A 25,827-nucleotide genomic window follows, 5' to 3' on the forward strand; every position below is an offset into this window, starting at 1 on the left:
AAAGGAATATGAAGACACCCAGATGGAAGTGATAATGGTTTGACCGTAATTCAAGAAGAAATGTTTAAAATGCCTAACAGATGCCTCTCATTAAAGCAAGGTGGAGGAAGCCAAAAGAAATTCTGGAGAAGCAGGAAGGAGGTCCTCAGGGTTGGGATTTTGCACCAACAGCTCTTGTCCCAGGAAAAGAAAAGTCACTCAAAAGGCGCCAAAGACAAGAGGAGGGCTTTGCAGCACTCTCTCAGTATATTTATTATCATTAAATAAAAAATTGAAGACACCCTGCTATACAAACTCTCCTAGCATTTTTCATCCAAAGACATCAAAAGCCCTTTCTAAATACTATCCTCATGATACCTCTGTGAGGTAGGTAGCATAATTCTAATTTTTACTCATAAGCAAGCTAAGGCACAAATAGAGCCTGAGTGTCAAAAGTGATCTGGAATTTTGTTCACTGCAACACACTTCCAACATATTGATGTAGGCAACTCAAGAAACACTGCTAGGAAATGTCCTCAGATGGAGCAGCCCTAAGAGCTAAACAAAATCATTCATGACTCTGGGAAGACAGTACACTCTCTAACGGCTCAGCAATGGAGTATTAGGAGATGCCCTTCACATAAGAGTACTAATATGTGCAGTCATTCTGAATAAGGAGACCAAATCACCCATGATTATGGAAAAGGCTAAAGATACAGTCTTCTTGTTTTTCGTCACTGTTGAGATCAGAACAGTGGCAATCTCAACAAATCATATAATCCAAGGAACTTTAGTCCTTAAATCTTAGTCTTAACTAGTGCAATAAAATTCTAAGACCTATATTTTGCTAATGATTTTGATATTTTTATCAGATACATTTCCACATCCTTGGTCCCAGACAATCCTCTTTTATCATAACCAAATTATCTGTATAAAATGTAATGCCAGGATCTGAAGCAAACAATGCATCCAGTCAGCATATATTGGTTTTATATATTTTGAGAAATACTTAAGTACACAAAGGAAGCGTGCAATGTTAGAGACGATGTGAACAATATTGGTGGCTTGTCTAATGGAGAATCCAGTGTCCTTTCAGGAAACTGAAGATACTCAAAGTAGCTCCCCAATTTCTATTAACAACCCTCTAAAAATGAACATTTTCATTTGATACAAATATACAAATTTAAAATAAGTGTGCAGTTCAGAATGGCCTACTATTTTCAGATTGCTTATGTGCCAGAAAATATACAGTCAATAAAAAAATACCAGAGAGGTGGGGACAAAAGGCTCTCTGGATCTGTACGGCAAAAATGAATATCACTTCAATAGGTAGCGATTCGTGGAGAAAGTGGTGTCCTTGGAAACCAGTAGCACTGAAAGATGGCAGGTCACAAATCTGGTGATGGGGGATAAGATGTAAAGTAAGGCCCATTTTCCTGTGGAAAGAAAAAAGACAAGAACGTTAAGTAATAAGACCAATTTAACTGGGAATGTGAAAGAAAGGGATTTATAATCAACGACGCAGTGTATCTAAAATGTCTAGCACGTGCCTGGCCCTGAGCAGGCTTTCATCCATCAGAGTAGTTTCACTGGAATCAGTCAGAGTTGGTGTAAAATAGGTCGAGATGATCAGGATGACAATATTTTTTAATAATATTACCACTTATTGAGTATTCTATATGCCAGACACTTTATCATCCCTTTTCTTTCATTACCCCTTTATATCCTCACATAATGCCATGAAGTAGGTAACATCGTCATTTTACAGAAGAGGAAACTGAGGATCACACAGATTGCATAGCTCACCTAAGGTCACCTAGCTAGTAACCAGAAGGGTTGAATTTAAATCAAATCCATGTCTATTCAAATCTAATGCCCAGATTCTTTTTTGTTAGATTGTGTTGTCTTATTGTGTGTCAAATTTTAATGTAGAGTTATGAAACAAAGAAAACTATCAGGAAGAAATCTAATAACTATAACTGTTTTGGCAGAAATGAGTCTTCTTCATGACATGCCTGAGTGGCAAGGCCTTGTAACAATTATAGTTCTCAGGGCGTTTAGTTCAAGATCAAGATGGAGAACTAAATGCCAGAAATTTAATGTCAAATGCAGAAAGCAACAAATCAACATAATGGGAAATTTTTTGACCTCATTTTGGCTAACTTTTTATTTTTTTAATTTTATTTATTTTTTTCCCCCAAAGCTCCAGTAGATAGTTGTTTGTCACAGCTGCACATCCTTCTAGTTGCTGTATGTGGGACGCGGCCTCAGCATGGCCAGAGAAGCGGTGCGTTGGTTTGTGCCCGGGATCCGAACCAGGGCCGCCAGCAGCGGAGCGCGTTCACCTAACCGCTAAGCCACGGGGCCGGCCCTGGCTAACTTTATTTTAATAAAAATCAAGACAGTTAATTTTTGGTGGCTGAACACTAAATTAGATTTATGAGGCTTACGATTCATTTCTTGTTTTTAAGGAAAGTATTTCTTTGATAAATAACTTGTTTTTCAAGAAACCATAAATAGAAAATGCTTAGCATTAATGTAAGATAATAGTTAGGAATGAGAATGAGAGGTGGGATGGAAATAGCATTGCTTTACCGTGTATTTACATTATACTTACCATGGAGCATTAAATCTATCTGGTCTTGAACAGAGTAGGCAGTTAAACGTTATTTGAGGGACTAAGTGAATCAAAAGCTCTGCCATTCTTCAGAGCAGATGCTCTGGAGCAGAAACTGATCCTGGAACCATAACTAGGAAAACAAGAGGATATCTAGAAAAACTTACTTTCTGATTATAAATCTGACCAGGTATCAAAAAGATTTAAAAAAAAAATTTTAGGTAGAAACAAAACCTAGGATTTGCTACATTTCAGGATACTTGAAAAAAATTAATAAAAACTTTTTTTTGGGGTATTTTAGAATTTCCTATCAAGATCTGTTATACCAACCATTCCCGTATCCCCAGTATGCATGGAAGCTATGCTTAAGAAACTTGCTTGAAGAGAGAAATCTAACCTGAAGTTCATCTGCAAGAAGCGGTTCACTATCCATCTTTAAGATTTCTCCATTCTATTCCACCACCATATTTTTCTAGGTTCTCATGTCTGCATTAAATTGTGATAAAGTAAGAAGGGCAAATCTAATTCTTAATGCTATGGAATAGCGCTTTTCATATTAGTCTCACGCTGTGCAAAAGACTGCTGAGCAATCAAGTATTTTCTCTATTTCTGGAAACTATCAGAGAACTCTGAAGAATAGTTACCAGGTAAATTTACATACTCTCTTCTTTAACTATATTTATAAGAATGCTGACTAGTTCCCTTTCTGAAATGGTCTCAGTACCATTTTGATCTAGATAGATAAAAATTACCTTTTAATTGCCTTCATAGTTTCCTTTTAATCCTATAAAACTTATGTCACTAGTCTAAAGCCACACAAGACCCAGAAAAACAGAAGCTTACTGAAACTTGCCAACAACCAACATCACATCATACCTTCACCACATAAAGAACCTACTATGTGTAAGGAACAACTGAACATGATAATAAAATGAACCAACTCTATACTTACCTCCTTTTCTCTAACCATGTTTTTAATTCTTCTAACAAAAGAAAATGTTTCCTTACAAGGTAATATCCAACTGCTACTGGACCTCCACCTCAGTGCCCATGGAGCACCTCAAACCTGATGCGTCTCTTCTCTCCAAACTCCCCAGTGCTTTTCCTCCTAATTGCCTCTCTGGGGTGGTGACGACACCATCCACCAAGTCTCCCAAAGCAGAAACTTTGGTAGTCACCTTAGGCATCTTTCCTCCTTCATCCCCTCTAATGGCTACTCAGTCACCAAATGCTGTGGATTTTATTTCCTAAAATGTCTACTTCTAAATATCTCGATCTTCAAATCCTTGCCATTATCACTACCACTGCCCTAGCTCTAAGTCTCATTTTTCCTCCAGCCTTCTCTAATTGCCTTTTACTTGTCTCCTTGCCTATAGTCTTAGCCTTCTCTCGTCAATCTCTACGCTGTTTCTTTAGCCCATCTTTCTAAAGAGGAATATAACAGCCATTCTCCTTGCAGAACACTTCCCACCGACTACAAAGCCCAAGTACTGCAGCATCACATGGAAAGCTCCAGTATCTAGTGATCGGCCTTCTGCTGGCCCTTTCCACATCATCTCCCGACACCTTCTTTCATTTCTTCTCTCTTTTTATTCTTCTTTGGCCTTTATCTCAATTTTAAAAAGCTCCAGAACAGGTACAGAGAGATGATCCATCGACCCAAGTGTTAAATTATGGGTTATATTATTTAATTTTCATAAATCATATTATTAATTAGGCCTGCATTTGATGTAACCAAACAAACAAAACCTAAAACAAACACAAACAAAGCAAAAAAACAAAACCAAGCTTGAGTTTGGTGTTGATATCTAATAAAAGCCTGCTCTATAGGCCCTTAAGTATATAGAAAACATGTTAGTTTAAAAAACAGTCTGTACGGTTTTCTAATCAATACAACCCAAATTGTCCATTTCTATCCCAGAAAATAAATTAAAAATCCAGACACTAGCTTTGAATTGTCATTCCAAATTTTTGGTATCAAAATGTCTTTGAGTGTCTTCCACATTTCCTGCTATAACAATAAGGCCATTTTCTATTTCAGTAATCTGCAATAAATATAAACTGATGTACTTTTTTCCCCTCCCATATATTCAACAACCTTCATATCTAGGATCCAGTTGCTCCAATTACAAATCCTCTCTGTGCAAAAGCCAAACGTGAATTTTATTAGCCACTAGAACACTTAAATACTTTGCTCTTCACATAAAGGGGAATAGAAATCACAGCTGAAGTTAGAGAAATGTTAGAGAGAAAATGTCTTGTAGGATATTTATTTAACTGTATACATGTTGTACAATAATTAAGAAAGAATAATTCATTTCAAACTTAATATAACCTTCAAATATATTCCCTGATTCATGCATAAAGACATGTAATCCGCAACAATTAATAAGGAGACTGCTGATCTTCTGCCAAGCATGTTATTTTTTTTAACTACTAAAGTGATAGTCTGAATAAACACAATGGAATAGAGCTTTGATGAAATTCAAGAGTAGCCCTTTATTAGTGTGTAAGTAATAGATTCATAAATGCATCCATAGATAATAACACTATTATTGGTCGATGCTCTTAAAAACATTATACAAAACGAAACTTTTAGTAGGGTAGAGACTACTAAGATAGGCTACCAGTTTTATAATTAGTGCTGAAAACGTCAGACACCAATAGATTCCTCTGGCTTTATTTATGTAGACGAAAAGCCATTCAATCTTAAGAAAATTAGGCAGAGGTATGTTTCAAAGGTAGTAGAAAACTGACAATACAAGCAAGGATTGGCTTCAAACCTACAGCAGAAAAATCTCCCACTGAAAAATTTACTCGGGAAAAAGCCCTCTCTTAGGACGAAGCATTTTCCTAAAGTTATTGTAGGAAAAGAATGTAAAATGATACTATCAGGTTTACTAATTGCATCAATGTCATCTTGTAATGAAAGGACGTTGTGCTCATAAGCACTGCTCTACAGAATAGTTAAGATACTACATCAGGTGAAGGAGGACTCCTGGTACTTCTTACCCTGGCATCATATTCCAGGACAAAAGGAGGGAAGTCGATCTGTTCTGGGGATATGGCAGAAAAGAGCTGGTGGAGGCTGTCCACATGGTGGATTTTGTCCTTCAGTCCTGAGACAGAAAAGGTGGTAAAAAACCATGTTGATACCTGATTAATAGAAGAGAAAAATAATTTAAGCCAGTGGCCAGAGTTAGAAATACAAACATGATTTTGAAAATTTATATTGGATAAAAACAATATTTCAAAATTGAAATTGACGTCAGAAAAATCTTGTAACAAGCAGTGTTTTTCAAAGTGCAGGTTGTAGTTCATCAGTGAATTATGCAGTTTAGTGGATTATGAACAGCATTAAAAACAACAGCAAAAAAAAAGAAACACACTAGAGTAACTACTACTTGGGAATGTAGTAAGGATGAGCTTTGTTTCATGAAGCTTTTGCTTCTATGTCTATATGCTCCTATGCAGGTACTGTTTTGTGATGCAATATACGCTGCTTACTGTGGGATGTGGTCAAAACCACTGCATTTGGTAGAGTAATTGATTTCCTGTTACTCTGAAAATGGGTAACATTTCCAAATCTCCCAAACTCTTTTCATTTTTTCAAACGGGATTGAAAAGAAAATTTCTGCCAATATCTGAGACATTTATTTCTCAGTTGACACTTGGCATGCAGTCTCTTTCACAAAGTGAATCGTCTGTGGATGTGGAGCCACCTTTTCTCATTTCACTTTACAACATACAATCCCTCTATAGAAGCTAGTCTGCAAAATTTCTTGGTTCCCAAAAGAGAGAATCCTTGATAGCAAACAATACTGACATAAACTAGGAAGTAGCTAGAACCTACAAATTACTATTCCTCTATCTAGCCTGGTAAACATAATCATGTTTACCAACAGCTTACACAACATTTCTATGAGGCAGGTAGGATATTATTGCTATCCTCATTTTATTTGGTAACATGTGCATATGACTTCTCAGTGCACTGACACAGTACATTCCCAAGGTATAACTGGGTACATGATCAATATATGTCACTTTGGGCACTTGCTGCTAATGCCAATCATTTTGTTAATTTCTCTTTGACACCTTATCACATTTTTCAGTGGTTGTTCCAAGCCTTTCACATATTCCAGGCCCCTAATACAACATTCTTTCTTTATACCTACTTATGAGAAAAGGCATGGAGTAACAGAAAACACTGAACTAATTTACGTCTATCAGAATCCTATCCAACCTTCCAAACTCGATAGAGACTCATTACTTCAGACTCTACCATTATTTCTCCCTTACAGCTCCAAACAGATTATCCCCTCTATTGAATTCATATAACCTTATGTTTATTCCTACTTACTAGTATTTCAGTTACTTACATTCATTTCTATAATTTCCCTAGTACTTGGCAGACAATCATAGAGTAAGAGTCTGAAGTTTTAGAAGGTATAGACAGAACCATGCATCTCAAGTATTTGATAAAGAATGAATGAATAAAGATAAGGCATATTTCATAATGATTTTAATGGCCTGGGTCAATATTCTATTTTGGCTCCACTACCAATGATTGGCATAAGGCCTGAAATATTAACATTACCCTCTCCCCTCCCATCTTACCAGGCTTATCTGGGTTGGGGGGAAAAGGGACGCACCTGGCCTTGCTAGAACCAAGTTAGTTAATTTAAATCAAATTAAACAGCCACTTAACTACATACCCCAAATCAGTTTTGTACATCAGATTATTTATTTATTTATTTATTTAGTGAGGAAGATCAGCCCTGTGCTAACAGCTGCCAATCCTCCTCTTTTTTTTGCTGAGGAAGACTGGCCCTGGGCTAACCTCCGTGCCCATCTTCCTCCACTTTATATGGGATGCCACCACAGCATGGCTTGCCAAGCGGTGCGTCAGTGCGCGCCCAGGATCCGAACCGGTGAACCCCGGGCCGTGGCAGCGGAGCGCGTGCACTTAACGCTTGCGCCACCAGGTCGGCCCCCATCAGATTTTTTAAAGCACATGTTATCGTATACCTGATACAAACTTCTGCAAAATAGATTAGCGAAAATTCCAGATTAGGAGCTCTACAACCAGCCACAGAGGTAGCTGATAAATTAGTAAGAGCAACGGAGAGACCATGGAGATATCAGAGACTCTAGAAAGAGCTTAAGAAAATGAGGAGACTGTTAGGATGAGACAAGAATGTGCTAGGAGATACATTTCTGCAAGGAGTGAAACATCTACTGGTCTTCTAACGTGTGCTAAGCACTGTGCACAGCTGAACATGATGGAGGGTAACAGTGACATGGCCATTCTTAAGGGGGCTTAGAGTCTAGTAGAGGAGCAGGATTACAGGCGTAAGAATAACAACTACCTAACGCAAATGTAATAAGTGCAAAGAATGCCCAAAGAAACACATGAATATCTATTACATGCATGGAGCTGTGCTACTTGGGAAAAGGTATAAAACTACAGAGCTACAAGAGACTACACAGGGAATTTGTGCGCCACTGTCTCTTACCTCAGATCTTTTTACGTGCTGCTCTTTTAGTCTTGACATCTTTTTCCTCAATTCTTTGCCTGGCTAATTGTCCTTTAGAGCTCAGATCAGAATTCACCTCGGTGAGGAAGCTTTCTTTGACCACCCTCCACTCAAAGCTGCAAAAGGAGCTTCCTTCTAAGTGTTCCGACAACACTGTTTACTCATATTACTGCATAATTAACATTCTGTATTGTATTACCCGAGTCCCTAAATAGATTGTAAACTCCTCAATGCAGAGATTGTCTTATTCAATACCATTTCATAGGGTCTAACTAATGCCCAACATAAAAAGTAAGGAATTCAGCATGGGTTGAAAGAATTAACAAATGAAGAAATAAGTTTCTGGACTTACTACTTTAATACTATTTAGGGATGGTCTAATATTCCTTCATTCCACAATAAAAATAAACTGTACTTCAATCTGGGCCTCGGTTTCTTCATCTAGAAGATGAGCAAGTAAGACAAACGATTTTTAAGGTCCCTCTTAATTATAGAATTCTCTAAAAGGACTCAAATATGCTGCACCATACTGACACGCGGGCAGTGGTGGTGGTAAATTCAGAGTAAGTTGGGTTGGGGAAGAATAGGCAGTGATCTTAGGTATGCGATCTTTGAAAGAAAAACACATTTCTCTGTCCCATTTTCTCCCATTACCTCCTTTACATCCTCCAGGTATTAACAAGAGAAAGTTACTCAAGCAGACAGAAATGGAAGCCCAGTTAGAAGTTTTCTGTTCACGGAGACCCAAGAGCATTGTCTTTACTTTTTCTCATTTTAGTTTTATATAGCTTAGCTTTTAATTTTCAATTATTTATAACTTAAGTCATAAGTACACATTTTTTAAGGTGAATTTGCATTACTTAGTATCTACTATTTTAAAAAACTGAAGAAAATTAAAAATTTGAAAAAGGACTGCTGTGATATTTTGTGAAGGCTAGAAATGCTTTCATCCAATTATTCACAAATGGAAAGCCAAGAACACAAAATCACAAAACAATATAGACTAGGAAAACATTGTTCGCACACGTGTGCACTCAAGAAATCTACCAGAGCCAGAATCAACAGTCGGTTTAAATTCTATTAGTTTGCACTGTATTAGTAAACTTCAAAGAAGAGAAAGAGTAGTGATTTATATGAGTAGTCAATTTATTATCACAATTTATTTATCCACTTTGGGTGGAGTGGCCTGGAAAAGATCTCAGGAGTATGGAAATCAAAACAGTGTGATTCACTTGTTTTATTATCTCTTGATTTCATCTCACTATTTTATAATTACAAACATTCCATTTACAGTTTTTGACAATATAAAATAATGACGGGTTTCATTATAGATGGGTTTTATTCTCTCAATCCTCCCTCATTTTCCCCACCCCAAAATATTACAGAGAGTAACATAAATGGCTTTCACCTTATACATTAGCTTCAGCCTCTGCCCAACCTGCCATTCGCACTGAAGCAATTCCAATGGTATGACAGCCAAGGCTAATGGCTAACATTGAAATTTCTGGTAATGTCGATCCACTGATGTCACAGGAAGGATAGCTTTTATTGACTCTCTATAGCGTGGGGGAGGAGGGGTTCAAGTCAGTCTTAGCAAACACTGGCTATATATTTTCATAAGTCTGGTACAAAGGAGCACTCTCCTTATAAGTCTGAATTTGTGAGAAAGGTAAAAAAAAAAAATTTTTTTTACATTAAAAAAATTATGAAAATGTTCAAATATTCACTAAAGTTGAAAGAATTTTACAGTGAACACTGGTATAGCCACCACTCAGACAATCGTTAACATTTTCCTTATGTTTTCTTTATCACATATCTATCCATCCCTCTAACCATCTATTAAACCACCTTACTTTTTTGCTGCATTTCAAAGTATAATGCAGACATCAGTAAATTTTCCCCAAATATAGTATTCACATATTTAACTAGAGTTCAATGTTTGTTCATTTTCTTTGCTATAAAATTTACATTCTATGAAACGCACAGATTTTAAGTGCACTTTTACTCTTTAGACAAATGCTGTTTAGACACTTGTATAAGCAAAATTCATATTAAGATATAAAACATTTTCATCACCCCAGAAGGTTCCCTTATGCTCCTCTTCCCTTATGCCCTTCTCCCCAGAGGCAAACACTGTTTTGATTTTTTTCTGCCACGGATTAGTTTTGCCTGTTCTTGAATCTCATATAAATGGAATCATACAGTATGACTCTTTTATGTAAGGCTTCTTTCACTCAGCATAATGTTTTTAAGATTATTCCATGCTGTTGTATCAGCAGTATGTTCTCTTTCATTGCCAATAAATATTCAATTACAAGAATATACCAGAGTTTAATCATAAGCCTATTGATGGACACCTGGGCTGTTTCCAGTCTTTGGCTGCTATGTCTAAAGCTGCTATGAACATTCTTGTAGAAGTCTTTTTATGTGCATATGTTTTCATTTCACTTGGGTAAATACCCAGCAGTGGAACTGCTGGATCACAGACTAGGGATATATTTAGTTTATAAGAAATCGTCATAACTTTTTTCAAAGCAGTTGCACAATTCCACATTCTCACTTACGAGGTAGGAGAATTCCAGTTGCTTCAACTCATTGGCAATATGTGGCATTGTCAGTCTTTTAAATTTTAGCCATTGTGGTGACAGTGTAGTGGTATCTCATTGCATAGTAACTTAGAACTGAAATATAATAAACTGCACATTTTTAAAGTATACAATTTGATAAGTTCTGACATGTATACACCCATGAAACCATCATCACAATCAAGAAAACGAACATACCCATCACTCTCAAAGGTCCTCAGAACCCTCTGTAACTCCTCCCTCCCGCCCTTCGTTCCTGTCCACAGGTAACCACTGCTCTGCTTTCCGCAATTATATATTAGTTTGTATTCCCTAGAATTTTATATGAATGCAATCATATAGTATGTATACTTTTTCTTGTCTGGCTTATTTTACTCAGTATAATTATTTTGAGATTCATTCACGTTGTTGCATATATCAATAGTTCGTCCTTTTTTAGTGCTGAGTAGTTTTCTATTGTATGGACATAACCACAGTTTGATTATCACTTCTCCCAGTGATGGGCATATGGGTTGTTTCTAGTTTTTAGCTATAACAAATAAAGCTGCTATGAGCATTTGTGCACAAGTCTTTGTACAGATATATTTTCATTCGTCCTGGGTAAAGACCTAGGAGTGGAATGGCTGGATCACGTAGTAGGTATAAGTTTAACACTTTAAATACATTGCAAAATTGTGTCCCAAAGTTTCTGTAATGTTTTATATTCTGATTAGCACTGCAGGAGAGTTCCAGTTCTTCCACATTCTCACCAACATTTGGTATGGACAATTTTCTAAATTTTAGCCATAATGATATCTCATTTGGTTTAATTTGTACTTTTCTAATGAATAATTATTTGCCATCTCTATATCTTCTTTGGTGAAGTGTTTGTACAAATCTTTTGCCCATTTCTAAACTGAGTTATTATTGATTTTTGAGATTTTATATATTCTAAAGACAAGTCCTTCATCAGAAAAATGCTTTATTAACAAAGATTTTCTCTTAGGCTGTGGCTTGTCTTTTCATTCTCTTAACTATCTTTATAAGGGCAGAAGTTTTAATTTTGATGAAGTCCAATTTCTTTTATGAATTGTGCTTTTGGTGTTGTATCTAAGAAATCTTTGCTTTACTCAAGATCACAAAGCTTTTTCTCCTATATTTTCTTCTAAAAGTTTAACAGTTTTACATTTTACATTTAGGTCTTTGATCCATTTTCAGTCAATTTTTGAATGTGATGCAAAACATGGGTCAAAGTTCATTTTTTTGCATGCAGATATCCAGTTGTTCCAGTATAATATCATTTGTTGAACAGACTATCCTTTTTCCACCTGTGCACCTGACTGTGCACTTTTGTCAAAAATCAGTTATCCATATATACATGAGTCTATTTCTGGATTCTCTATTCTGATCCATTGATCTATTTGTCTATGTCTATCTTTATGCTGATACCTCACTGTCTTGAGTACTGTAGCTTTAGAATAAGCTTTGAAAGCAGATAGTGTTGTTCCTCCAACTTTGTTCTTCTTTTCCAAAGTTGGTTTGGCTATTTTAGATTCTTTGCATTTTGACTGGTCAATTTCTACCAAATCTTGCTGACATTCTTGTTGGGAATGAATTGAATCTACAGATTTAGCAAGAATTGACAATTTAATAACATTAAGTCTTCTAATCCACAAATACAGTATATGTCTTGATTTATTTAGGTCTCCTTTAATTTCTCTCATCAATGTTTTGCAGTATACATAACTTGTACAGTGTACAAGTCTTTCACATCTTTTGTCATATCTATCCCTAAGAATTTAATATTTTGGATGCTAGTGAAAATTACATTGCTTTTAAAATTCCAATTTGATTGCCTGTTGCTAATGAATACAACTGATTTTTGAATACTGATCTTAAACCCTGAATCCTTGATAAAACTTACTCATTAGCTTTAATAGCTTTTCTGAGGATACCATAGGGTTTTCTACATAGATAATCATGTCATATGTGAATAAAGACAGTTTTATTTACTCCTTTCTAAATCTAGATGCATTTCATTTCTTTTTCTTGCCACATTACACTGGCTAGAACCTCTAGTACAATATTGAACAGAAGTGGGAAGAGCAGACATTCTTGCAAAGACACACTAAAGACAAGCTAATTCTTCTGTTTGTCTCCAATAAAGAAAAAATTTCAGTAGCTACTGGATGAGCAAAAAATGAATGATGAGATTTTGGGAAACGGTCAAGCACTACTTCCTTAAGTGCTATAGAAAGAAAAAAGCAGCCACATGCTAAGCATAACAAAATAGTGGGAAAATTAACAATATACATTATCTGATAAGACCATGTAGTAAGAACTTAACTGAACAAAGAGTAGGAAAAGCCCTTCATTTGACTGTTCACACTATACTTCTGTTGCTGTTTTTTTTAGCTTGGCCAATCAGTGTTCCCATAAGCATTTAATTAGCACTTACTGTGCTGTTCTAACACTGAGGGACCAAACGGAAATTTGCAATTTTTAAAAGAAAAATACTTCATGCAAATTTTAGAAATGGTATTTGGATGAGAAACTCAACAATTTTGTAAACTATGAGAAATCCCAAAGTGGAAAACATTCTCTCACTGAAGTCTTCATTCATCTCTTAATTAAGAAGCATAAGAGGACTTTTCACTATTTATCTTAATTTCTCAACAGTGCTTTAAAATAATGACTATTTCTACTGTCTCTGACGTTTTCCCATCCACTAGCTCCCGTAGCATTAGCCAATCTTGTTTTTCCTGCTGATTTTTAGATTACTTCTTCTTGGTCTCCTACCCTGATCCCAGGGCTCTGTCTTTAGTCCTCCTCTTTGCTCTAAGTCTCTCTGTGATTTTATTCATTAATACATTTAAAGAGTTAAAGCTCTATTTACTTAATGTTTACTCTCAAATTTATATCCCAATCCACGATCCCTACGGGAGTCACGATGACATAGTTTTTTCGCTCACTCCTACTCATCTAATACATCACTAAATCCTGGGTTTTTATGCCCAAATAAGTCAGTTTTTCTCCAAACCCCACTAATATATCCAGATTCCTTTTTTTTTTTTTTTTTGCCTAGACCAAGGCTGGCAAACTTTTGCAAAAGACTATTTGGTAAATATTTTAGGCTTCTTATATTTACATTATAAGAAAAATTCACTAGGCAAGCCTGAAGGCACTAGGAACAGTGCTATACTGGAGGCAGGACAACATGAATATTGATTAGGAGGTTGCTGTATCCTTTCAGGTAAAAGATGATGACAGGATGAACTAAAGTGGGGGCAGTGGGACTAAAGACACAGGCATGGATTTGGACAATAGTAAGCACACAGAATTGATGCAATATGGTGAGAGGTGAGGTAGAGAAGGTACTCAAGGATGCCTCCCTGTTTTCTGGCTTACACACCTGGGTAGGCAGTGGTCCCATTTACTAAAATAGGTAATATAAAAAGCAGTTTGGGAGTGAGTGGGGAGGAGGCTGCAAGTAGTTCTGTCTTTAAAACGTTGAACTTCGGGGGCCTGTAACACATCTAAGTAAAGATATCTAATTAGCAGCTCAACTTGCAGGTCTAAACACAGGAATGATGAGGATAGCTAACATTTACTGAGTGTTTATTATATGTCAGGTAATGTTTTAAGCATTTTACATGTATTAACTAATTTCATCCTTCCAACAACCCTACAAGGTGGGTACTATTATTATTCCCATTTTATAGAAGATGAATTAAAGCACAGAGAGGTTACATAACTTGTCTGAGATGATAAGTTGATAAGTGGTAGAGCTGGGATCAGAACCTACATTACCTGAATCTCAAACCCATGCTTTTAAACATTAGGCTTTACTGCCTCCCCAGACACATATTTGGGAATTGCATACATTCTGGAGAGTTGTTGAAGACACAGGAATGAAAAAAGGCACAGAATGAAAGAAAAGGGCAGAGGATTTGGGAACACTAGCACTCAAAGGATAAGCAGAGAAGGAAGGGACTGCAAAGGAGACTGAGAAGGAGTAGCTAGAAGTAGAAGAAAAACTAGGCAAGGGAAGTGTCCGAGAAGCCAAGACAGAGTGTTTCAAGGAAGAGGTGATCAACTGTGTTTAAGGTGGAGGGAAAACAGGTCAGAAAAAGACAGAAAAGTGTCTATTGGTATCAGTATCACAAAGATTATTGGCGATTTTGGTGTGAGCAGTTCTAGTGGCCATGGTGGGATCTGAACCAGATTGGAGTAATTTAAGGTGTATAAAAAATGGAGATGGTGAGCATAGAACATAGATTATGCTGAAAAATTCTGCTTTTAAAGGGGAGAAGTGGAGGCTTTAGCATGTTTAAAAGTTGAAAAGTTAGATCTGGAAAAATGGGAGAGGAGAAAGAGGATAACTGCTGTGGAGAGGTTCCTGACGAAATGGAAATACACCGTGTAGTTAAAAGTGTAGGCTCTGGAATTAAAATACCTAGATTTAAATCTACCCTTTGCTACTTACCTCAGAAAAGTTATTTAATCTCTCTAAGCATCAATTTCATTGCCCATAAAATGGGAATAATACTACTGTCTACTTCATGGATATATTATAAGGCTTAAATAAGATAATGCATGGAAAAACTGGCACACAGTAAGTGCTAGGAAGACATTAGCTGTTGTTATTACTATGGGATCCAAAGCATGAGTAGAGGGACTGCCCTTCATTAAGAGGAAACACATTTTTGTGACAGAGAAAAAGGAGGCAATGATAGGAATAGATGGCAGGTAAGTTTGGGGTGGGAGGGAAAAGACAGGGAGCTCCCTACTGACGTTTTCTATGTTCTTAGTTAAGAACAAGGCAAGGCCATGTGTTGGAGTGAGGAGCTGCTGACAGGACAGGGCTTGAGGAGAGCAGAGAGCCACACTGGGCAATGGCCCAGTGAAATATCAAGGGACCTCTAATCGTGAAAGCCCCATGAGTCTGCCAAGGAGCCCAAATTCACACAGCTCCATGATTTCTCCATCAGTGCTCAGCAACTCAGATACAGGAGTGAAGAAAGCAGAATGATGGATATCTCAAGATCGGGTTTTGATGGGCAAGTGTGAAGAAAGGGTGAGAGGTCACAGGTTACTTTAGACATTGACAAGAGTGGCTAAAGGGATGGAACATGGGTTTCAGGTTGGATAGCAAAGAAAATAAAGACAAAAAAAATGACATTTTCAGAAAAAGTAAAAGGAACAAAGGACTACATGTCTTGATGTAGTCAAGATGTAGGATTAGATATTAGGGATATAACTGTGAGCAAAATAGCTATATTCTGGCTCTCATGGATCTTGCAGGCTAACACATAAGGTAGAAAATTAAACAACTAATCAGAATTAAAAATATCATGATGATAGAAGACTGTAAAATCTTAAGGGGGTACAATGTAGAAGCACCTACTAGTTACAGGATTGGTCAGGGAAGGTTTTCTATAGAAAGTAATTGATGAGCTGAGATCTGCAGGACAAACAGGAGTTAGCTATGAGCAGAGGAGAAAAAAGATATTCTGTACCAACAGCATGGGCAAAGCCCGGATGAACAAGGAACATGAAGAGGCAAGAACTGAGAGGCTAATGGCTTGTCACGATGGCCTACAAAGATACTGGAGTTACATGGCACCAAAACATTAGAACCACAACTCGAGATCACTTACAAAGGAAGAGTAAACAAAGAAATAAGCAGTCACAATGGTGAAAGCAAGAATTAAAATGTTGAAATATATTTTAATATGCTGGCATGCAGTGCACTTAAGTTCAAGATTTGGCTAAAAAGAAAAATACTATACCTTTGAACGAAATGTTGGATGAACAAAATAAACAGCCTTCAAATTCCTCTTGTACCTGATTCAAAATCAAAAAAAGTATTAGTATAAGTCATGCCTAAAATCAGTCACCATTATGGACAATTAACTCTTTGCTTGTACATATAAATATATTCACGGAGGAAAAAAAATGTTTTTAAACAGCTCTAGTTTACATAATGAATTTTAGGTGAAATGTCAAAAACAATTTGGAGAACATTTTATTATTTAAAGTTTGTTTTATAGGAGATATTAAGTGTTTCTCTTGGCTGTGATAGAGCCACCTACACGTAGGACAAAGTAAATTCATATTTAACAAACTAATTTATTGTGTGTCATTATTTTATATGGTACTAGAATCTCTGGGATCAGGCTATGAAGTAAGCAACAGTAAACCACTTAAAATTATAGCAAAATTAGAAAGTAAAAGTTTCAATGGTCATATTACAATAATAAATATAGAGAGTTTACTATGTCCCAGAAATTGTACAAAGACTTTAACTTAATTCTCATAACAATTCTATGAGCTTAGTACTATCATTGTCTCTATTTTAACCTTCCCAAAGTCACCCAGTCATCAAGTGGTAGAGCCATAAATTGAAACTAGGCAATAAGGCTCCAGAACCCTGCTCTTATCCACTATGCTGTCTAGCCTCTCCAGGTGTGCCTGGAATTATTTCAACAGCCTATTAGTCACTACTGGGTCACATAAGGCTAACTGGAGAGGACTTCAGAGAAATAATACAAACTCTTCATTTCACAGTTGAGGCCTGTTCAAAGTTAAAGAGCTGGCTAGTGGTAGAGGCAGAATTACAGTGGAGTGAAGCTTCCTTACACTTATACAATCCACATTCAGAGCAAGCTAAAAAGGTGTCTATTAGGTAATGAAAGCTTTAATATTCCTAATTAAGATGAGATTTAATGGGAGGAGTAAGCTGGTTGGAAATTTATGGTAATTTGCCTCCTTTGTACACTAATTGTAGTATGGATTTTTCAATGCAATCCATAAAGATAATGTGATGCTACCAATAACAAAACAGCTACCAGGAGGATAGAGTGCTATTTTTGTTTAGAAAATCTATTAATGAGAAAAAAATTTAAAGCAGAACATTTTATCTTTGCTGTAGTGGAGTGTCATATATATTCTGGTTAAAATTTTCATTATCGCTTCAAGCGAAATATGGTTTAATGAAAATAATTTTCTGGCTCCAAGTCAGTAGCCTAGATTCAAGTCCAAGTTCTGCATTTACTGTTGTGAGACCTTGGGCAATATACTTTGCCTTTCCAAATGTCCATATTTTCCCTTCTTTCAAATGTAAACAATATCTACATTTATCTATCTACAGGTAGGACAAAGCAAATTTATATTTAACAAACAGATTTATTGTGTGTCATATTTAACAAACAAATTTATTGTGTGCCATTTTTTAATATAACACTAGAATCTCTGGGATCAGATTATAAATTAATAAACAACTCATGGGTCACTGGATTAAATGAAATAATGTTTATAAATATATTTTGATAAGTGTAACACACCTTATAAATAGAAGGCAGTATTTTTGTTATTTTATATACAAAGATTGATAATGGACCCCAAACCTTTTTCAAGGTGTTCAAAAGCAGGAAAAAGTTTACATACAAATTTACTTAAATGCAAATAAGTTGGAGTTAAGGAGGACCTCCTATTATTAAAATATCTAATCTATGTAAGATAAAAATCTTTGTTACATGAAATATCCTTTCACAGAATACACAGCAATGTTTCCTATTGCTTAATATTAAGAAAGAAAGAAGCTATTTCCCCCTTCATAATCTGCAAAAATAACTAACTTGACATCAACAACATCGTAGAGTTTCTTCAGGAAGTCAGAGTCCAGGTGATTGTATTCGCTGGTCAGTGTGTGAAAATATACTAACACATATTCCTTCACAGCAATGTGATCCATTACATGGATAAAATATAAGAGCGCCTAGGAGAAAAACAGGAGTAAAGGTAAAGATCTTTTTGCTTGGTAGTCTATTTCACAGAGGCCAAGAGAGAGGAAAAACCCAGAAGATGAATCTAATCTACGCCCCAGGTATTGCAGATGGACATCTCAGACTAATAAGTTCAATTCGCTTTAAAAAGATCTTCAGGAAAGTCAATCATGCCAGTTTAATAATTTTTATAAATGCTACAGTATGATCCTTTTTTGTCTTGTTCTAAGTGATGGAGGAGAAAAATCAGTCTCTAGCCTCTCAAATAACTCTTCATATATTCAAGAGTTCTTTGGTCAACTACCAGGTTCTCCCTCTCTAGGATAATGATATCAAAATCATTATAAGTAGAATTTCTAGACTTAACTATTCTTGAAGTTTCTGCTTGAATTCAATGAAAGTCTTTGCAGTTCCTACTGAGATATAGACTCATGGTTGTCATGGAATGAAGAATTACTATAAAAGGTCATTATAAGTGATGCCTTACATGGCTTATTTTGAGGGCTAATTTTCTTAGCATCTCTACAGTTGATCTGAGTGAGGAAAATGAGAACAGATTTACTCAGTAGATGGCAATGGGCTGGGCAGCATTTCTAGAGCTCTGAAAGACTCAATTTTAATGTGACTCAGATAGGTTAGAGAAATACTCCATTACAATTTAAGAGAAATATTAAACACAAAGCAGCCAGTCTGACCCAGCAGTGCAGTCATCAACAATGACAAAGAGGAAGCTAAGAGATAACAACTGAAGGATTACTATCAAACAGGCTGTTTCCCGATTCCTCCTCAGGGGCGTCTTTGGCATTAATATGACGGCATTAACATGGCTTAGGATCTAACTGCTGTCACAGCAGACAGAGAAGGGCACTAAGAAAACACAGTATCTTTCCAGGTGCTACCTGGTTTGGACCTCACACTATATCTCATTATTTTATATGAAATGATACATCATGAATATCCAGAACATCATGCAAGTGCACACCAAAATCAAATGCTGCGATTTACATTTTTACTGGTATAATCACATTATTAATGGTGAGAATGTCATACTATTAAAAACACAAAACAAGTGAACGCAAATAAAAACTTACTAACGATACAATTTGCATGAGTTGAGTTTTTCCTGTGTGTGTGTGTATCTTTATTATTATTTTTGCTCTTAGCAGACTGCTTCTGGTCCTCTGTCTATCCACTCTCCACCCCCACTGCAATTAAGAGACCCATTTTCAGCTTCAAATTCTCCATATTTAACTTAAATTTTTTTCATTATAAAGAAGTATAGCCACATGACAGAAAAACACAGAAAACAAATTCTCCCCAAAACCATGAAATCCATTTTAAGATATTTACTTCCAGTTTTTACCTTTCTGCTTAAAAACAAACAAACAAAAATTAAGGTCAGGGTAAATACAATTTAATGTATCACTTTTTCTCCTATTGATACTGTATTATAAACAATTCTCTATAGCACTTGCCTCTATAACCATAATTTTTAAGGGTCACAGAACATTCTGTTTGTGGATGCACCATAATTATCTATTAGGAATTTAAGTTACAATTTTGTGCTACAAATGAGCCTGTGAGTAACATGCTAGGTAGGGCCAGTGCTTTCATAATTTTTTTTACCCAAACACCAGTGACCAGGAGTCTAAGGACTTAGCCAGAAGCAATTATCCGCTTTTGCACAACTATGTTTTATCTTAAAATTGTGTGTAATTTTTACATTTTTAAGTACATAATTTTTTACTATGGTTAAGAATTATTGATTAGTTAAGGTGATTCTCCTCCTTTGCAGTCAGTTTCTAATAAAACTTATGTTTTAGGAAGATCTACATATTTATCCTGTGTATTCACTTGTGTCTTGCCCGAGAATTCCATTTTGGGCAGTTTCAGGGCCTATAGCTACTTCCACACTTTGGATTATTTCCTTAGTACAAATTCTCAGGAACGGAACTACAGAGTCAATGGATGTAACCATTTTTACAGTCTCAATTCATCTTTGATGACAATGATTATTGTTTAAAAGTTCTGGCTAATTTTGAAGGTGAAAAAAGATATCTTATTTTAATTCCCTTTTTTTGGACTACTAACCAGGTTGAACATTTTCTTATTTTTATTTACCAGTAATACCATTTCTTCTTTTATGAATCATCTAGTTCTGCCCTTTGCCGCCAAAAGAAGGGATTATGGAATTATGATATCTTGGGTTGACTACATCTCTGGTTTCTTCTCTTTAGTAGACACTCAAGAGTTAATTTTTCTTTTTTCAAGAAAGGCAGAATTTGATTGTTAGTACAATTATAATACAGAATGATTCCAGCCAAAAACTTGCCAGTTACGTCATATCCTAAACAAAGCAGCTGTGTTTTGGAGATCACATTACGGTATTCTAGTAGTTTTGTTTCTCTTACAGAGCAAAACCAAATCCCTAACTTACTGAAGCAATACGTGCTGACTTGCAGAACCAGGGCTGCTGCTCTGTCAGAGACACACAATTCTGCCTCTTCTCATATTCCAAGCCCTGATTCCAAATTCATACCCTACTTATTTTTTAAATCAACATTAGTCATAAAACAGAGCCTTTTTAGGGCTTACCTTGTCCATATCTATTAACGTTACAGGAATGTTTCTTCCAACCACCACCATCACTGTGCGACCACAGTTATCGACACCTACCAACAGGAAATGTAATCAGCACCCGGAAACTTTATTCCAAGAGTTTGACTTGTCCTGGGCTCCGATCTTATAAAAATATTCTACACAAATGTAAAAGATTGAAAACCAGGAACACAAGTTTTTCGAATTTCATCTTCAGATTTCTTTTACTATGTGGAAAACAACACTGGTTTTTTTTTTAGCTTCATGAGGTGTTGATGACTGTCCTTACTTTTAAGATAAGGCCTCTTACAGGTTTTAAATCAGGGACAGACAAAGGTAAGGTTGCAGGGCAAAGACCTTTTTTTTTTGCTGAGGAAGATTCACCCTGGGCTAACATCTATTGGCAATCTTCCTCTTTTTGTATGTGAGCCACCGTCACAGCATGGCCATTGACAGATGAGTGCTGTAGGTCTGTGCCCCAGAATCAAACCTGGGCCACCAAAGCGGAGCGTGCTGAACTTAACCCACTAGGCCACTGGGGCAGGCTCGCAAAGATCTTTTCATAACAGCTTTTGTTTAAGCTCATTACAACTTTTAATAACATTAGTGATCCAAGAAAAACCAAACGGAACCCAAATCTGAAAATTAACAAGTACTGTCTGAAAAAGAAATATAATGGAGAAAGAGTGGGAATCTGACAACTTTCACTGTTACGTTTATGTTCTATATTTATGTTATATAAATATATCACACCATTATGTCATAGCTCATATGTCATTATGTCATAACACCATCTGACATATATGTCACCATTATATGTTAATGTAAGGTTTGAATTTTGTATAGCAAGTATATGGTACTTTTAAAAGCAGGAAAAAAATTTAAAAGATAAGAAAAAGGACATCAAGAAGAAATGAAGGCGGCCAAGGAAGAACTACAAGTTGAAAATTTTATAGGTTGAAATGTTATTTTTAAGATCTTGATGATGAGCAAAAACTATCTTCATTAGTACAAAAAACATTTTATTCACAGATAAATGGACAAAGTCAGAGAAAAATGAAGTCTCTAATAGCATGCTAGGTAGGATCCTTAATTGAATGAGAATAAGTTACCATATCTTTAAGCTCACCTGTTTGGTATAAGGCTTTTAGAGAAGCAATATCAGACAGATCCTCAGATCTTGCTTGACATAACCAGCGATTATAACTAGAGAAATAAAGGATACAATTATTAGAATAAACCTTTATGAACTAAATTTGCAAATGAGACCTGCTTTTATCTTTCCACGTTCCTAAAGAACAATGTTTTATTACAATGCGGAAGGAGTTAAAGAGGCTGTTATATTATGCAGAATCTCTACTATATGTTATTGATAAAACATGAGTTACTGAGAAAGGACTGTGTTCATATTACAAAAAGGATTAAAAAATCGTTTATGATCAAATGAAGACTACTCACAAATGGCTAAGATACCAAGTATGCAAACTACTATTGTTTTTAAATACTATTATTTTCCTTTACTAAAAAAATGCAAATAGAGAAAGTCTAAAGCAATAGCAGTTCTGAAAATAGATGTTCATCCAAAAAAGACTTACTGAGTGCTTACTATATAATATGTATTGAGAATATTACAGTGAACAGACATGGTCAGCGCCTTCAAGGAGTTTACTTTTCAGAAGGAAAACAGGTAAGAGCACACGTTATGCGGGACCACAAAGAATCTAGGTAATTTTATCTGGCATGTGTAGGCTTATTGAATGATTGGTTGATCAAACTGGTTGTACTGATACCCATATACCAGATCACAGGGACTGCAGTTTGGCTTTGGCTAAGAAGATATTAAAGCTGGAAGAGACACTGAAGATGTCAAAGCGGAAATGATCTGCAAAAGGCCAAGGTAATCTTAGAGTCACCAGCCAATTAATGGTAGAGCTGAATCTGAAGTTGCACTCAGGTCTCCAGATTTCTGGAAAGGTCAATACCTTTTCTACTATTTCATACTGCTTTCTTAAAATTCAAAGTGTCACCTATTTGATGGTGAAAAAAGCTTTCAAGGTACCTAAATGTATGCACAGCAACTCTGAAGTATCTAGGTCACATATGGCAACATCCCATAACATAAAAAATCTAAATCAAGAGAGGGGAGACTTGGGTTCCAATCCTTTCATTTTCTGTGCAACTTTAAAAGTCATTTCACATTTATGGACCTCAGTTTCCTCATCTGCAAAATGGTGTTTACGTAGGACACCTTTCAGCTATACAGCACAATCACACAACTAAGGATATTTAATAGGAAGTCTACTACATATGGATTATAATCAACAAGTGATATGCCTGCTAGTTTCACAGAAATTGTTATTGCTTGTGAAAAACACATTTGGTATTGTATAGTTCTATAGTTTGCCTTTTTAAATTTGGAAACTTGCCCATCCATGCAAATTGAAAATTCAAAGACAGTAGCTTTTAATTTTGGTTTAAGATATAATTTGCAAGTCAAGACAAGACCACTGTTTATTGCAGTTCTCCCTATTCACATGCACTATTCCATATTTTCAGAGTCATTTCCTAGGTTATTTACACTAAATCCCCAACGGTACTGTTTTCTAACTGTTTTATGATTAAGTCATCTCCACAACAAGACTAAACAGAATAATATATCTTAATGTCTTAAGCACCACAGATCCTAGCACAAAACATGTAACAGGAATTCAGTAAATACCTGCTAATTTCTCTATTCATGTATTCTTTAGCTCATTTTAAAAACATTTATTGCATAAATGCAATGCCTGCATCATAGTAGGGACTCAAATCTTTGTTGAATGAAATAATAAACATGAGTATTATTCGAGGTATTTTTGGGGCCTGAGAATAATAATAAAAGGCCCTTGGCTTCGAACAGTGTCAAGTTGAATATATGAGACAGACATATGACAAAGACAATTAACTTTGTAATAAGACAGAATGAAACAAGCAATCCTACAGACATCCAAACACACTATCAATCAAGTATGTATGCTGACAGGGGGACTGCCGGGGTAGGGGTGGGGGTGGAGTGAGGGGGAGTGAAGGCAAGGTCCAGACGTATTTTAGAACTAACTGCTCCCTTCTATTTACCACGAAGATTAGCACAAGGCTTTACCCACTTACTGCAATGCTTGCTTCTACTCTGTTAGACCATAAGATAGGGAATATGTCTTATTTGCCTCTATGTGTCCAGCAAATCTTTAGGACAGTTCCTCAGTAACTATGAAAAAAATTTTTTTTAAACTGGAACTCAGGTGCACAAAACAGAATTAATCACCGTTGGTTCCAAACACTTTCATCACCGGTACATGCATGGTTCTCTTTAAAAAACTGGTTATCTAATTAGTTATTTTTAATGAAGTAATAAGCACTCCAGAACCTACCACCCAAAAGAAGTTAGCACTCTCACAATAAACATGGTCACTCCTCTCCAATTTTAGCCCCTGCCTCTCCCCACCCATCATCTAGAATCTCAGGTTCATCATTTTCTTGCTTTCTTTTTTATATCGTTTTAATTCATCTATACGTAGTCCTAAAAATTTTTTTGTTTTTTTTAACAATTCAAAAAAAAAAAAAAAGCTTACCATGCTGTATGTAATCTTTTGGGCGTTACTTTTTTTTACTTATTATATTGCTAAGATTGATCTATATCGTTGGGTGTCAATGTTGTTCATTTATTTTGACTACTATATATAATGTATTTATACTATAAGAAAACTATAGCTTTTTTCTGATGGGCACTTGGGCTATTGCTAGTTTTTGCTACTGTGAATAGTACTATGATCAACTCATTTTACGCGTCTCCTGGTATTCGTGTGTGTGATTTCTCTTGGGTAGACATCTAGAAGTGGAAAGGCTATAGGGTATGTTCAGTTTTAGGAGAAAAGGCCAAACCTTTTCCAAAGTGTTGTAACAATTTATACTTCTACAAGCAATGAACAGGAGATCCTTGAATCCATGTCCTCTTCAACACTTGGTATTAGCAGATGTTTTAACTTTTGCCAATCAATTGGGTTTGAAATGTTATTCATTTCTCTGGTCACTAATGACGTTGAGATCCTGTTCATGTTTACTGACCATGTTTTACTCTTCTGCGAGATGCCTGTTCATATTGTTTGTCCATTTTTCTATTGGGCTGTTGGTTCTTTTCTCAATTATTTGTAGGAGTTCTTAATTTATTCTTGACACCAATCATTTGGCAGTTATGTGTACTGTGGATACTCCCAGTCTGCAACTTGCTTTTCATATAAGCTTCATTGCTCCACTTTCTAAAGTTCTTAATTTTAATATAGCCAAAACTATTTTTTCTTTTATAGTCAATGCTTTTTATATCTTGTTTAAGAAACCTATCCTTTCTCCAGGGTATGAAAGATACTAACCTATAACTTCTTCCGTGAGTTTTAATTTTTTTTTTTTTTAATTTAAGTCTTTAACCATCTAAAATGTTTTTTAGATGATTTAGTCCATGGTGTGAACTCAGAGATAGTATAAACTCTAAATGTTTTTAACCTTGCTCTGTGATGAACAATTTGAGATCCTAGGATAGATTTTGGTTGGCAAAATCCATATGAGGGAGAAGGTTTATAGCTTACATCAGATTCTTAAAGGCTTTATGATTCAATGATTCAAAAAAGCTTTAGAATCACTGCTAAGACACTGGTACAGGTGCTGTTCCAGTTTCTAAGGACCTTGGGACGAATTCTAATGCAAGAACTCATGAC

General features: G+C 35.8%; 1 protein-coding gene across 2 annotated transcripts in view; it reads right to left on the reverse strand.

Moving 5' to 3' along the window:
- Window positions 1-213: 213 nt before the first annotated feature.
- GDAP2 (ganglioside induced differentiation associated protein 2) overlaps window positions 214-25,827 on the reverse strand; it is a 66,339-nt gene continuing 40,725 nt past the window's right edge. Inside the window, exons 9-14 of one of the 2 annotated variants that reach the window (XM_058538914.1) lie at window positions 22,212-22,288; window positions 21,080-21,156; window positions 18,338-18,477; window positions 16,490-16,544; window positions 5,609-5,752; window positions 214-1,415 (exon numbers count right to left, since the gene is read on the reverse strand). In XM_058538914.1, coding sequence (XP_058394897.1) covers window positions 1,368-1,415; window positions 5,609-5,752; window positions 16,490-16,544; window positions 18,338-18,477; window positions 21,080-21,156; window positions 22,212-22,288 — 541 coding nt within the window. In that variant the 3' untranslated portion in view covers window positions 214-1,367. The remainder of the gene's footprint in view (window positions 1,416-5,608; window positions 5,753-16,489; window positions 16,545-18,337; window positions 18,478-21,079; window positions 21,157-22,211; window positions 22,289-25,827) is intronic. The other variant, XM_058538915.1, reaches the window with a different exon arrangement.

The sequence above is a fragment of the Diceros bicornis genome, chromosome 4 (assembly GCF_020826845.1).
Source record: "Diceros bicornis minor isolate mBicDic1 chromosome 4, mDicBic1.mat.cur, whole genome shotgun sequence".
NCBI lineage: Eukaryota > Metazoa > Chordata > Mammalia > Perissodactyla > Rhinocerotidae > Diceros > Diceros bicornis.